The 15,989-nt window shown below is 39.7% G+C and overlaps 1 protein-coding gene across 1 annotated transcript in view; it reads right to left on the reverse strand.

Annotated features, from left to right (window-relative positions):
- The window catches only part of ITGB3 (integrin subunit beta 3), an 80,980-nt gene that overhangs the window by 45,158 nt on the left and 19,833 nt on the right, over positions 1-15,989 (reverse strand). Inside the window, exon 2 of the mRNA XM_067470080.1 lies at positions 6,108-6,193. Coding sequence (XP_067326181.1) covers positions 6,108-6,193 — 86 coding nt within the window. The remainder of the gene's footprint in view (positions 1-6,107; positions 6,194-15,989) is intronic.

Below are 15,989 nucleotides of genomic sequence, written 5' to 3' on the forward strand. Positions count from 1 at the left end.
GTTGTTGTTGTTCATTCGTTCAGTCATCTCCGACTTTTCGTGACCTCATGGACCAGCCCACGCCAGAGCTCCCTGTCGGCCGTCACCATCCCCAGCTCCTTCAAGGTCAGTCCAGTCACTTCAAGGATGCCATCCATCCATCTTGCCCTTGATCGGCCCCTCTTCCTTTTGCCTTCCGCTTTCCCCAGCATAATTGTCTTCTCTAGGCTTTGCTGTTTCCTCATGATGTGGCCAAAGTACTTCAACTGTGTCTCTAGTATCCTTCCCTCCAATGAGCAGTTGGGCTTTATTTCCTGGAGGATGGACTGGTTGGACCTTCTTGCAGTCCAAGGCACTCTCAGAACTTTCCTCCAACACCATAGTTCAAAAGCATCTATCTTCCTTCGCTCAGCCTTCCCTAAGGTCCAGCTCTCACATCCGTAGGTGACTACAAGGAATACCATGGCTTTGACTATGCGGATCTTTGTTGCCAGTCTGATGTCTCTACTCTTTAATATTTTATCGAGATTGGACATTGCTCTCCTCCCAAGAAGTAAGCGTCTTCTGATTTCCTGGCCACAGTCTGATTTCCTGGCCACACACACACACACACACACATATATGCTAGCTGTCCCCTGCCACGTGTTGCTGTGGCCCAGTTTGGTGAAGTGGAAAATAAAGTAATGAGAAAATGTTGGTTTCTAATATATGTAATTTCTTTATGCTTGTGGGTAAACAGTATTTCTTGCTGTTTCTTTGTCAGTGTTGATGTGGAGAGTGTCTGGTTTGCCTACTCTGGAACATGCAACATATCATTGTCCTTCTTTAGGGGTCCCTTTCAAATCTATGATACTATATCTCTCTCTGTGTGTGAATCATATATATCTGTCTATATCTATGGCTGGATGGCTCTTTGTCAGGAGGGCTTTGATGATGTTTTCTTGCCCTGGTGAAGGGAGTTGGATTGGATGGTGTTAAGTATGGGGGTTCTGTGTGGAAAGTTTGCCACAATTCTGTCATTGGTGAGGTTCAGCATGCTCTTTGATTGTAGGTGAACTATAAATCCCAGCAACTACAACTCCCAAATGTCAAGGTCTATTTTCCTCAGACTCCATCTGTGTTCATATTTGGGCATATGGAATATTCGTGCCAAGTTTAGTCCAGATCCATCATTGTTTGAGTCTACAGTGCTCTCTGGATGTAGGTGAACTACAACTCTCAAACTCAAGGTCAATGCCCACCAAACCCTTCTAGTATTTTCTGTTGGTCATGGAAGTCCTGTGTTTGGTTCAGTTCCATTGTTGGTGGAGTTCAGAATGCTCTTTGATTGTAAGTAAACTAAAAATCCCAGCAACTACAACTCCCAAATGACAAAATCAATTTTTTAGTGATGGTCACTCCTTGGGTTAGTAGGTGTCTTGTGCCCAAATTTGGCAGCAATTCATCCAGTGGTTTTTGAGTTATGTTAATCCCACAAACGAACATAACATTTTTATTTATATAGATAGATATGTCCTCCCATCTTATTTGCCGGGGTAATGCTAGCATCCTGGTCTCCTCCCAATTCAGAAGCTATATCCCCACCAAGATAGACTTCTACAGGCTTGAGCAGGCATGGGCAAACTTTTGCCCTCCAAGGGTTTCGGACTTCAACTCCCACAATTCCTAATAACTGATAGGCGGTTAGGAATTGTGGCAGTTGAAATCCAAAACACCTGGAGGGTCAAGGTTTGCCCATGCCTGTGCTAGAGAATGGTGACATATGCCCTGACATCTTTTGATCCTTTCTGGTATTTCAGATGGGAGCCAGCTTTTTTCTGCTTTCCTTCATGGGTAAGAAAAAAGGAAGAAATAAGGAAGGAAGGCCCTATTCTTTCCCATCAGGAAAGTGGAAATTCCATTTATATACACCTGACGGAAGCTTGTGATCTGCTTCTAGATATCTGCAAGCCTGTTTTTTCTCTCGCCTGGCTAAAAGTTCTCTTTCCCTGTTGTCCTGCAATTGAATAATTTAAAAATCAGTAATAAGATTCAGATGAAATTTGCCTCCAGCCGTAACCTGAGCCTAGAAGATGAAGTTCTACATCAGTGGGTCTCAACCTGTGGGTCCCCAGGTATTTTGGCCTACAACTCTCAAAAATCCCAGCCAGTTTACCAGCTGTTAGGATTTCTGGGAGTTGAAGGCCAAAAACATCTGGGGACCCCAGGTTGAGAACAACTGGTCTACATCCCACTGTTAGACCAAAAACAGGATAGCCTCAATGACTCGATTGAATGTATATAAGTGAATATCAGTTCTCTTTGATTCAGTGCATCTACTTCAGTTGGGATTCACAACTGGATTTAAATGTTATCAAGATAGACAGTTTTATACTGTTGTTATATTTGTTTATATTTGTATTATCTTATGGCATCAAATTGTTGCCGGTGTAAGCCGTCCTGAGCCTCCCTCCCCCCCCCCTCCCCCAGGGTTTGAGAAGGGCAGGTTAAAAATGTGGGAAATAATAATAATAATAATAATAATAATAATAATAGTAATAATAATTTGATGGAGAGGAGACTCCAAGTGTTATTTTTCCTATAATGGCTGTTTGGCTTAAATAAATCTCATTCAAAAAGCTGTTTCCTGGGTAGAGACATTATAAGTATAATATTTTGCTAATTAGCTGCAGGAGAATGAATAAACAAACAAACAAATAAATATATAAATCAATACATCATGCTGCAAAGAAAAAATAAATGAATGAATAAGTAGTTGAAGTACCAAAACAGCTTTTAAATGTGTGCTCCTACATTTGGAACAAATCTTTATAGGCAGTGAAAAGAAACTGGTGCATTCCAACAGATATCTGGTGTTATTCTATTTGCTGCTTGCCAACTAAGTTATCTCCAAATTCCATGTTTCTGGGAAGTCTCTGAAATGGCATGAAATTGAAATTGCCACTAATTGAAGTGAAGGGGAGGGGGGAGGGGGCAGGGGACAGTTTCATCTTGTCTCCTGTGCTACGCTAATAATATAATAATATAATATAATATAATATAATGTATATACATATAATATTTATAATATTATAATGTAATACAATATAATAATACAATATTATAATTATATATTTTATATTACATGTAATATTACTAATAATATTACAATATAATGGTATAGTACAATATAGTAATATATGATACTGATATTGTACTATGCTAATAATATAATAGATTGTATGTAAATATATCTTGTACGCCACTCTGAGTCCCCTTCGGGGTGAGAAGGTTGCATATAAATGTTGTAAATAAATAAAATAAATAAATTGATGAGTCCATAGAGCTTCTAACAGTTATTCTAGCAAAACAGCAACTTTTGATGGGAAGATAGATACATTTAAGTGATCTCTTCCTCGTTGAGAGCCAGTTATTCTGAATCTGATGCATCATCAGTTAATTAAAAATACCTTTGGGAAATATGTCAAAGGCTCTAGAAAAGCAAGCCGGATGCAAACATATGCTGGAGCCAATAGGTCCTAATATTTAGATTTTAGCAGCCATGAAAAACATTCTTGAAATATTTCAAGAGGACTCCACTTTTAATTAGGTTTTTCTTATTTAACAGAAGGACATTCTTCAGTCTTCTTTTGCACGTCCCTGTCTCCTCACCACACTTCTCTTGAGAGCTTCTAGAAGGGTAGGTCCTAGCATTTTTCAATCATTACTCTTCTGTTTTAAAGAATTACTTCCACTTTTCCTGTATGCATATCCTGCTACGATCCAACACTACTATTGGGCATGCGGAAGACACAGTAGTGGTGAACAGGAAGTTATGTGACTCTACAAAACATTTTCCAAATGTTCTGGATACATTTTTGTGTAGAAAGTGTTTTAGATAAGGTGCATCTCAAGCAATGTGGAGTAAAAAGCCACTAAAATGGTAACAACCAGAAAGACAGTAGGCTTCTTAAAAAAAAATATTGCAGATTTTATCAAGGCGCTTTTGTCCAAGCATCTCTAGATGTTCCTTTGTATGGATGAAGTTTCTAGCATGCATTAAAAGATTGTTGTGCTGTAAAAGAAACACAATGATAAAGTGGCACCGTCCGCAAATGTCAACATGAAAATCTGCCAACTGGTGATTCTGTGCATGTCTATCATGTCGGAATGGGAATTGCAATCATTATGTACCTCTCCTAATCATATATCCTCCTTCTTAGAGAAAGTAGGCAAATTTTCAACATTTGCCAGCATTTACAATATGAATACTTCATAAACTTACAGCAATTTAGCCAACTTCTTGCTCCAGAATATCTGCCTAGAGGTTTATCTTATGACATTTCAGTGTCACTTGAATGCTTTTTGTTCCAGATGAAGACCTTTACTTCCACTTTCATTTGATTACATTGATGCTGGCTCTTTCGTAAGTACAGTATTAGCTTTTAACTTTCCCCCCATTGTTATTTCTCATTAAACATTAGTTATGAAATGGTGCCAATATCAGTGATCCAGGGACTCTGCTCTGAGGTTTAATCTGCATTTTGAAGGAGCTTTCCATGGTGCTGAACTGTATACTCAAAATCCGATTGACACCTTGGTTAGTTCCTTTAATGTTCAGTCTGAAATACATTTGCCATTGTATTGACTGGTGTTTGAATTATACTGCTTGTATTGAGAGCTTCTTATTGATATTTGTTCTTGCTGGGTTTGGAGGACACCTCAGCTTCATGACTGAGGTGTCCTCCAAATCTTCTTTGACAGTCTGAAAAATATGGGGGTTGGTAAATTATAATAAACAGAAGCATTATCACAGTTTCTGAACCACGTATACCCTGCAGTATCATAAAGTGTCACTCGAACTTGTGTAACAAGTAACAGTATCTTTACTTCAAAGGATCAAACGGCAACAATATATAAAGCAGTCTCTCTGAATTCACATAGAGAACAGAGGGAATGAACAGTCCTTTTAAATAGTCTTTAAAATATGCTTCCTGCCTTAAAAATGATAAGGCTTCAGAGAGCTGGCAGCCATTTCCTTCCTGACTGTTTCCAGTCAGCACTCTCTTCACTTTCCAAAGTGAAAGTGGCAGTTAAAACTGTTTGTCTCAGCAGCAAGCCAGAGATAACAGCCAATCAGAACTCTGGCCCCTGGCATGCTCAGCCAATCAGCTGCTGACACATGTCTTTCCAGTCAACCCACCACATCATGGTGTCTCTTTTCAAATCCTCACAAAAAAGTAATACTAGCCAACACATGTTTTGATTAATCAAATGTTAGATCTGTTCCTGGTATATTTGACCTATTCATCCCAAAAATGGCACCAGTTTTCCTCTATAACTCTAGGTTTTGAGATACAGAACATATGCCCTATACCAGTCTTTATCTTCTCTCCCATAGAAAATCATACTAACCACATCTAAGAAACTAGAGCTGATATAGTCTATCCAATGCAATTTTCTGAATCAACACCCCAACAACCCAGAAACAGGCCTGGAAACCAAGACACCAAGATTGAAATTTTTTTTGGGTTGGGCTATGTTGTTGTTGAGCTAATGTTAACCCTCCAGAGCAGGGGCCCTCAAACTAAGGCCCGGGGGCCAGATGCGGCCATCCAAGGTCATTTACCCGGCACTCGCTTAGAGTCAACCTAATTCTGAAACAACTTGAAATAGTACAATAACAACAACAATCCTATCTCATCAGCCAAAAGTAGACCCACACTTCCAATTGAAATACTAATAAGTTTATATTTGTTAAAATTGTTCTTCATTTTAATTATTGTATTGTTTTTAAGTGTCTTTGCATTACAAATAAGATATGTGCAGTGTGCATAGGAATTCATTCATGTTTTTTTTTTCAAATTATAATCCGGCCCTCCAACAGTTTGAGGGACCCTTGATCTACAATGACCTGGCCCTCTGTTTAAAAAGTTTGAGGACCCCTGCTCCAGAGTGTTTAAGCCAGAAGTGTAAGGGTAAAACATAAATGCTTTAAAAATCAGTGTATAAAATAAGAGATTTCCAGCCAAGGAACGATAAGCTGATTAAAACAAAACAGAAATAGTATGACCTCTTTGTTGTTGACACAGAAGAAACCTACAGTGAATATGAGAAAAGCACATGATATAGTTTTAGTTATGCCTCACCTCCTCAGAACACCAAGCACATTGTGGATTCACAGTCAAACACTGTTGGCATGAGTTCACTCCTCGTGTAGTACAGATATTACCACCTGAAACACAAAGAACAGAACTTTAGATGGGGAACTTTCATGGACAACTACTGGTGGCAAAGTACGTGACATAGAATGCTGTCCTGGAACAACAAAAACACTAAATTAGATGGCATTTGAAACTGGTGGCAATTTATCTGCCACTTTCTTGCTGAACCCCCTCAGCAGTAACCAAGAATGCACTTCATTTCCAAGGGCTCACATCACACAATCTTCACAATCAAGAGTAACTTGATTCTCCAACTTGATTCTCCAAGAAAAGGAAAAGGGGAATGGCTCTTACTCAGATTCCCAGATTCTGGGGCCTAAATTCAACTGCTGGGGAATTAGAACTGTATTTAGTCCTGAGTGTCCATGCATTGACTTTCATCACAATTTTCAAATTCAGGATACAAATACAGGCAGTTCCCAAGTTACATACATCTAACTTACAGTTCGAAACAGGGGTGAGACAACAGGAAATGCAAAGAAATCTACCCCTAGGAAGGGAAATTCACTGCTGAAAGAGTTATCATGGAGAAAAGATGTCTACACTGAAACTTTCTCACCTATCCCTGATTCCACAACAAACCAATTTTTTCAAAATCCAAGTATTATAGCAGTGGTTCCCAACCTTTTTGTGACTAGGGGCCACATGACCAGGGATCACTCTCCAACATTAGTACCAAAAAGGTTACTAATCAGTTTTTGGTCAACTTTAAATTCAGTTTGGATATTTGGCACGATGATTCAGAAAATTTATTTATTTATTTATTTGCGACATCTATAGCCCGCTTTTCTCCCTTTTTTGAAATATATTTTTATTTTAAATAACCAGAAAAGTAAAAAAACAAAAAAATAACATGGAAAGTGGTAGAACAATATAGTTATAGAAAAGTGGGAAAGATAAAAGAGTTTAATAGAAAAAGAAAGAAAGAAAGAAAAGAATCAAAAAGGTTTTTGACTTCTATTCTGAACGTTGTGGTTTCTGTTGTTCTTGTAGTTATTTTAGTCTATTTCCCTCATTTTGTTTAGCTGCTACTTTCCACTAATTTTCTTTTCGTAGTCCTGGAAAAGATCCCAGTTATTCCTTTTTTATAGTTTACCTACATTTTTCTTTAGTCAGTAAGTTAATTTGTCCATGTCCTTTATTTCCTTCAATTTAATTATCCAGTTTTCAATGTCAGGGACTTGTTCTTGTTTCCAATATTTTGCAAAGGAGATTCTTGCTGCCGTTGTCATGTATGTCAATAATCTGTCTTTATTTTCATCAAGGTCCAAGTCCGAGTCAGTAATTCCTAGTAAATATTACTCTGGTTACTTCTTGAACTCCATTTTAAGGATTTTTTTGTGATTCTTCATGAATTTTCGTCCAATATTTAGAGGCTATCTTACAGGACCACCACATATGGAAAAGGGTCCCCTCATGATCTTGGCATTTCTAACACTTGTTTGGTGTGTTCTTGTACATCTGGCCTAATTTCTTGGGTGTAATATACCATCTATGGAATATTTTAAGTCAATGTTCCTTTAAATCCATTGCATAGGTATATTTTGGAACATATGCCATCCAGTATTCATTATCTGCTCACCCACATAAAACCATATTCAATAAGCCTTGGCATTATAAGAGGGTTTTGCGAGACCAGTTCCTCTTGTTGCAACGGTGTAGTAACGGTGAGGCTGCGGATCATATTTTAGTTCTTGTGGACAACTGGTGTTCCACAGACCAGTGGTTAGGAACCACTGTATTACAGTGACAGAAAATGAGATGAAATCTTCTGAACAGGGGCAAAGACAGCAAAACAAAAGCCTTCCGTATGCTATCCAAAATCACTCACTCTCACACACACATACCCGTGGCCTGGAATTACACTTTTAAAATGTACTTGTTCTGACTTACATACAAATTCAACTTAAAAACAAAACTACAGAACCTATCTAGTCTGTAACTTGGGGACTTCCTGTATATGGCATTTGGCCTCTCTGATATAAACAGATTTCTTTGCTGGGGGCGGGGGTCATTAGTATATTCACATCACTCAAATACAGTGTATCCCTGTCATAAAACATTTTTAAAACCCCCAAAAATACAGTTGAATAATATGATAAATGACAGAGCTGTAAATAATTTTTGTTCAAGTGAGTCATTTTGGTACTAATTCAGCAACAGCTCTAATTTAGTAACAGCTCAAAGGAGCCTAAATTTTCACACTCCTGTCTTCAAATCTTATGGGGAAACAAGCACATTATATATTAATTTCTGATCTAGGATAAAAATATCCAGCTCTTGAATTTATTGTGAAACTAGCCGTCCCCTGCCATGCATTGCTGTGGCCCAGTCTGTGTATATACGTTTTGTGTGTGTATATATATGTGTATATACCACAGAACAACAGACTGGTTCAAGATTGGGAAAGGCGTACGGCAAGGCTGCATACTCTTACCCAACTTTTTAAACTTGTATGCAGAACTCATCATGCGATGTGCGGGGCTTGATGAATGCAAAACTGGGGTGAAAATTGCTGGAAGAAACATTAACAACCTCAGATATGCAGATGACACCACTCTGATGGCCGAAAGCGAGGAGGAGCTGAGGAGCCTTCTAATCAAGGTGAAAGAAGAAAGCGCAAAAGCTGGGTTGCAGCTAAACATAAAAAAAAACCAAGATTATGGCAACAAGAATGATTGACAACTGGAAAATAGAGGGAGAAAATGTGGAGGCCGTGACAGAATTTGTATTTCTAGGTGCAAAGATTACTGCAGATGCAGACTGTGGCCAGGAAATCAGAAGACGCTTACTTCTTGGGAGGAGAGCAATGTCCAATCTCGATAAAATAGTAAAGAGTAGAGACATCACACTGGCAACAAAGATCCGCATAGTGAAAGCCATGGTATTCCCTGTAGTAACCTACGGATGTGAGAGCTGGACCTTAGGGTAGGCTGAGCGAAGGAAGATAGATGCTTTTGAGCTGTGGTGCTGGATGGAGGAAAGTTCTGAGAGTGCCTTGGACTGCGAGAAGATCCAACCAGTCCATCCTCCAGGAAATAAAGCCCGACCACTCATTGGAGGGAAGGATACTAGAGACAAAGTTGAAGTACTTTGGCCACATCATGAGGAGACAGCAAAGCCTAGAGAAGACAATTATGCTGGGGAAAGTGGAAGGTAAAAGGAAGAGGGGCCGACCAAGGGCAAGATGGATGGATGGCATCCTTGAAGTGACTGGACTGACCTTGAAGGAGTTGGGGGTGGTAACGGCCGACAGGGAGCTCTGGTGTGGGCTGGTCCATGAGGTCACGAAGAGTCGGAGACGACTGAATGAATGAACAACAAATATGTGTATATGTTTGTGTACATGTGTGTTTGCGTATATATGTGTTTGTGGTTTTGAGCATGCATTCTAATGGGTTTTATGCTTTTTTTTGCTTTTTAAGTCTCTTCTGCTGTGTTTTTCAGTGTTCTTATGAGTGATGGTCACTTGTTGGCCTGATAGGTATATTGTGTCCAAATTTGGTGTCAATTCGTCCAGTAGTTATGTTAATCCCACAAAGGAATGTTACATTTTTATTTATATAGATGATCCCTCCCACTACTACGGGCTTTTAATTTTACAAGACTGATCTGGAGGCATACCTAGGACTTTAAAAAGAACTAAATACTGCTTGCTGAGCGTTTACAAGGGCGGATTCCAGTACAGTTGAAACTATGCATTCCTCAGGGAATTATCAGCAATATCTGGACAGCAATGCAAAATGAAAGCATTGCTTAGCCAAATATCCCTTATCTTATTTATGCCCTTCAGCTAATAAAGAAGGCATTACTTCTGAACCTTACATGTCAGGGAACCAGTGCCTGCTATTGAATGTACAATGCTTGGAACCCTGCCCAATTTCTACTGAATGTGTGGTTTTCTAAAAGCATATAAGTGTTATCTCAGCTGAAAAGTCTGGGAAACACTGATTTAAGAAAGGGTGTGATATAAACCATGTATATCTCTGAAGACATAAATGGAGACTACATATTTATTTCACTATAGAAATTACAGTACGGTTTTCTTGACTTAAAACCATTGCATCTTTGATTTAACTGATAACTATTTTGCAGTAGTGTTATTCCATCCTCTTTTTATTTTGCAATAAAAATAGCTGGAATCATAAGCCTGACCTTGATTGAAAACATACTAAGAAGAAAGGTGAAAGCTTCCTCCTTCACTGCCAACCCAATCTGTATCAGTTTATTATAGTTCTCTGTGCTTATTACAGAGCAGAGCATGTGCTGTCCTCTGGCCCTTAATCTTGCCTGCTGCCCTTAGGCGCAGAAGAGAGTGCTGGGCTTACCTGTCAGTTTCTGAACATGGAATGTGAATACAGACACGTTTTCTTTTGCCTCAGGCAGGAAACTATCTTGGGCCAGTTTGGACAAAATCCTGAAATCATACAATCTATTGGGGAGGTCCTTTTCCTTATTTTGTACTAAGGTATGTACCAAGTGTATCCATCATTTCTTTAAAGACATGCCCTAAAGGCACAAATGCCATAAACTAAGAGAATTGTGAAACTTTCACTTGTTCGCCTATCTACCTAGTACACAGTAGCCTAACATTAGAAAGCACTAACTCTCCCCTTCTCTCTTTGTTATGTTCTCACTGTTTCATATAATTATTCATAAAGAATAGTATGCATGTACAGGACAATTTGAAAAAATATTGCTAATGCTGCCAAAGGCCTAAAAAGTCAGCACAAAAATACATTACCTGTGTGTTCCCCACTGCCATGCATGTAGCCGGGGGGGGGGGGGCTTGGGGGCTTCAGCCCTCCCCCCGAAAATTCGGATGGTGGTCCGCGAGAAGGCCTTACTGGTGCATTATTTAAACTGCTATGTTTATTCATATCAATATATCCCATATGCACGGGGATATTGGGGTAACGATACAAAAGGTTTGCTAGGGTAGACCCTCTTTCACTCAGACTCAGCCCCCCCCCCCCCCGAAACAAAATCCTGGCTACGGGCCTGCCCACTGCAATAATGATATATAGATATATCCTCCCCATGTACACATCGGTTTCATGCTTATATTATTTAGTTTGGTACTGTTTCATTATCCAGGCATAGGAACTCTGAAAGACACACGCTGAGCTCGTGATTAGTTTTTAGTGATTGTGTTATATATTGATTGTTTAATTGTGATAAATGTTGATTGTTTTTATATGTACATGTACTCTATGTAGGCATCGAATTGTACCTTTTTTGTAAGCCGCCCTGAGTCCCCCCTTGGGGGTTGAGAAGGGCGGGGTAAAAGTAACTGAAATAAATAATAAATAAATATAAATAGGCCATAAGGGGCACTAGTGAGAGAAAGATAGTCCATTTTATAGGGGAAATTAAAGGAGGAAAGCCATTTCTCCCATTTTCATTGGTTATTCCCCTTCCCCGCTTCTGATGTCATAAACTGTTGCACTCCAGGACAGGGAAAGCCCTCTGACTGTAAACACCACACTGTTGATTGGAAAACAATCCTTTTATTGAAAATAATTTTAAAAATAGCAAAGTAAAAAAGCACTTTAAAGGAAAAACGTAAATCCAATTAGGTAAGAAGATAAGCAGGAGCAAAAACAGTCCAGGGTAAAGTTCAACAAAGTCAATAAAAGCAAAGTCCACACTTCTCTAATATAATTCAGAAAACCAGAAAATATTACTTCAAGACATGAAATAAGAAATACTTAGACAAGAATCTTCCAAGCAAGGCTTCCATAAAACAAGGATGAGAACTACACTTGATTCCAACAATGCTTCATCTAACTATATTTCCCATACTTGGAACTTTTATCCCCTTGTTAAGCTATTCCACGCACTTAGGAATTTAGTTTTGCTTTACTTGAGATCCCCTTATCTTTTTCTGTTGGAGCTTGGCAGAATGCCGAAGGTACTGTCCGACCTGTCTGTTTTGACTAATTTCCTCTTGTCTATCTATTTGCTCATTAAGTTTTGCAGCTGGGCCAGGTGCCCAGTTGTTTTCAAGCCCCAAATATTGGGAACTCTCTGGTAACAATTCAGGGAGTGCACTATCATCCCCACACCCTTCAGGGACAATCTCATGGGAAACTATTCTTTGCACAGGGGTCTCCTGGTCCTTCTTTGCATCAGTATCATTGACCAGACCATTGCCATCTTGAAATTCATTGGCATCACTTCCCACATCCAAAGCACCCTGATCCTGAAACTGAACTCCAAATAAACGAGGGTTGACAAGGGTGAGGGGAATAACAGGAAAACAGGGGGAAAATGGTCCTTCAACCCACCCTCCACCTCCTTAAAATGGACTATCTTTCTCTCTCTAGCACTCCCTTGTGGCCTCTGCCTGGATAATAGAACAATAACTTTAGTTTTCTTCTCCGATGTGCTCTTTCCATTTTTTAAAATAGATGTGACTTACAAGAAAAGTCAAGCACAGATACACACAAGCACATTATCACCACCAGCAATGGTGATAATGTGCTTATCACCATCAGCAACAGCATTATTTTATAACAGCATTCATTGGCCCACTAGAAATACACACTCCTATGGGAAGGGTTTGGGGGTTTTGTTTTGTTTTGCAATACATTTGGACATGATCAATGTGAAATTATATTTTTTTTAAAAAATGCAGTTTGCACATTGGTAACGTGCAATTGTAAAACGGGGAGGCAAACTAGAAACATTGTTTTTTTAAACAACCAAATAACATATTGATTGGGCAATTTTGGTAAAACTTGGAAATACCCAATCTGGAAGCACAAATTAGATGAGGCAAAGAGACTATCACTCTGATGTGTCACTGACCTGGGGTTTACACTGGTGCATGAGACATTGGATTGGCCTGTTAGTTAATAACAAACAGTTTCATAAACAAAGTGCATAATAGACAAAAGCTACTGATTTCTGTGGGAAACCATTACCAATACTTGCTTGTACCAATACAAGGTGTGAGCAATGAACAAAGAGGAGAGAATGCTACTGGAACATGGCCATACAACCCGAAAAACTCACAATAACCCAGTGATTTTGGCCATGAAAGTCTTTGACAACACATTGAGCAAAGAATGCTTTATATTTTCTTTTCTTTGAAATTTCTGTTTAGTATTTGGAAATGTGTGCTGTTGGAATATCTACTTCTACTTTTAAAAATGACCATGGAAGCCTGGCAGCTTCTGCAGCATCAATACAGTGTTGGAAGAGCCAAAACAAATAAGAAAAAGCAATAGGAAAGCAATAATATGATACCCACCCTCAAACCATATACAGAAATCAACTCCTTTGATATGTAAATAAATACAGCATAATATACGAGGGTTGAATGAAATGTGATGCCTCCACCTTCGTAACTCCTCAGCAGATGACAGTACTGGTATGCGGCAGGTACTGGCTTGTTCAGTAGACTCTCCTCTACAGTTCCATTTTGGTGGGAAGCCTTAGCATTGAATGGTTGTGTTATTAAAGTGCAAAGTATGGAACCCTGTGCAGACGGTCGGTCAATGCGACTTAAGGAACGTGCAGTCATTGAATTCTTGACAGCAGAAGGTGTCATCCCAAAGGAGATTCATCAGAGAATGCAAGCTGTTTATGGTGATTGTGTTGATGTGAGTACTGTGCATCGTTGGGGAAGTAAGTTTAAAGATGTTGAGGTGGGAACATCTGACTTGCATGACAAACAGGGAGTTGGACATCCTGTGACAGCAACCAGAGGTGGCCCTAGGTAATTTTCAATGGTAAGCAAACAGTATTTTGGTGCCCCCCCCCCCCCCCCAATCATTGAAATATATTTTCTGTTCATTGTGGGAGTTCTGTGTGCCATATTTGGTTCAATTTCATCATTGGTGGAGTTCAGAATGCTCTTTGATTGTAGGTGACCTATACATCCCAGTAACTACAAGTCGTATATGTCACAGTTTATTTTCCCCCAAGAGTGCCTCAAGAGCACCCCTGGGCAAAATCAACTGTACTGCAAATGCTTACTTTGTGTAATGGGCTGAGCTGCCCCTGACAGCAACCACTGAGTTTCAGAAGCAAAAGGTTGACAAATTGATTCAGGACGATCGTCATATCACTCAGAGAGAAATTTCAAGCATAATCGGCATTTCACAAGAATGTGTGGGTCACATTATTGCTTTGCTTGGCTATTGGAAGATCTGTGCACAATGGGTACCCAAAACAGTGTCAATTTCTTCCGTGACAGCTTCAGAAAACTTATTCATCGTTGGCAGAAATGTATCCAATTGTCTGGTGATTATGTGGAAAAGTGAATAGTGGTAGTTAAAGAGCACACTTTAAGGATTATTTCTGTGTTTGGTTTATTAAAATATTCCCATCCAAACCAAAGTAACGAAGGTGGAGGCATTACTTTTCATTCAACCCTCGTATGTTCTCCAACACTTTTGTGCTGCTACAGCCACCTAAAGCTGCTGCCTTACTCTGCTTAATGACAGGCCTGGCCCTAAATACACCTATAATGATTAACACAACAGGTTTCAGCCAGTCTTAATTCAAGGTTGATGGAAGAGAGAACACTCTCTAGAAGCCCCTTATTCCTTCTCTGTAATTTCTTTCCTTCCCTGAAGCTTCACCCTCCTCTAATAACCATGTCTGTCTGCTGACTCACAGGCTGTGGCTTTTGCAGCTCCTACAGGCTGAGGATTACACAGCTCTGAGAAACTGTTGATTAACAGCCTTGGATTATTATTAACTCTATACTGCCTTGTGAGTAGGTGATTGCTTTCCCCTGTTCTCCACCAAGTGTTTCCTTCTTTTTTGGATATGTGGTTTCCCCCCAAAAAATTGCTCATCAGTTTCTGCAGAAATCTGTTTCCTGCACCCTCTCCCCACCCCACTTCCAATATCCTTTTCTAGAGTTTCAGGCATCACAAATGGGTGTGTATGTGTGTCATTCTCTTATCAGGAGATGACAAGTACCTAGCTTTTTCTTTTTTGTTTGCAAGAAATATCATGACCGGAAACAATTTAGAGATAAAAAGTGGCTGTTAGGACATATAGATGAGGGTGAGAACAGAGGATTGTAATGAAACAAGAGGTGGAGTGAGAAAGAGAGAACCAAATGGAGATCAGAAAATCCTATCTTTCTCTTAATAGTCTTCAAGAGCTATAAGGTTGTGGCCATAACTCATTTGGCTGCCGGTCCACTTCCAAGCTCAATTCAAAGTACTGGTTTTGACCTATAAAGCTCTATACGGTTCTGGCCCAGCTTATTTGTCTGAATGCATCTGTCTCTACGTCCCACCTCGTAATTTAAGATCATCCGGGGAGGCCCTGCTCTTGTTCCCACCTACATTGCAAAAGCATGGAGACTAGGACGCGAAACAATGGCTTCAAACTATAAGAAAGGAGATTCCATCTGAACATGAGGAAGAACTTCCTGGCTGTGAGAGCCGTTCAGCAGTGGAACTCTCTGCCCCAGAGTGTGGTGGAGGCTCCTTCTTTGGAAGCTTTTAAACAGAGGCTGGATGGCCATCTGTCAGGGGTGATTTGAATGCAATATTCCTGCTTCTTGGCAGGGGTTTGGACTGGATGGCCCATGAGGTCTCTTCCAACTCTTTGATTCTATGATTTGGCCAGGACGAGAGACAGGGCCTTCTCAGCTGTGGCCCCCTATCTGTGGAATGTGCTTCCAAAGGAGATAGGATCAGCCTCATCCCTCCTGGCTTTCAGGAAGAAAGTGAAATTGTGGTTGTGGGACCAGGCTTTCGGACAGCAGACTTAATTAGCACTTTGGTTGGAAATTGACTGGAATGATGATACAGCTGATAATCGTATTATTGTTTT

The sequence above is a fragment of the Anolis sagrei genome, chromosome 6 (assembly GCF_037176765.1).
Source record: "Anolis sagrei isolate rAnoSag1 chromosome 6, rAnoSag1.mat, whole genome shotgun sequence".
Taxonomy (NCBI): Eukaryota; Metazoa; Chordata; class Lepidosauria; order Squamata; family Dactyloidae; genus Anolis; species Anolis sagrei.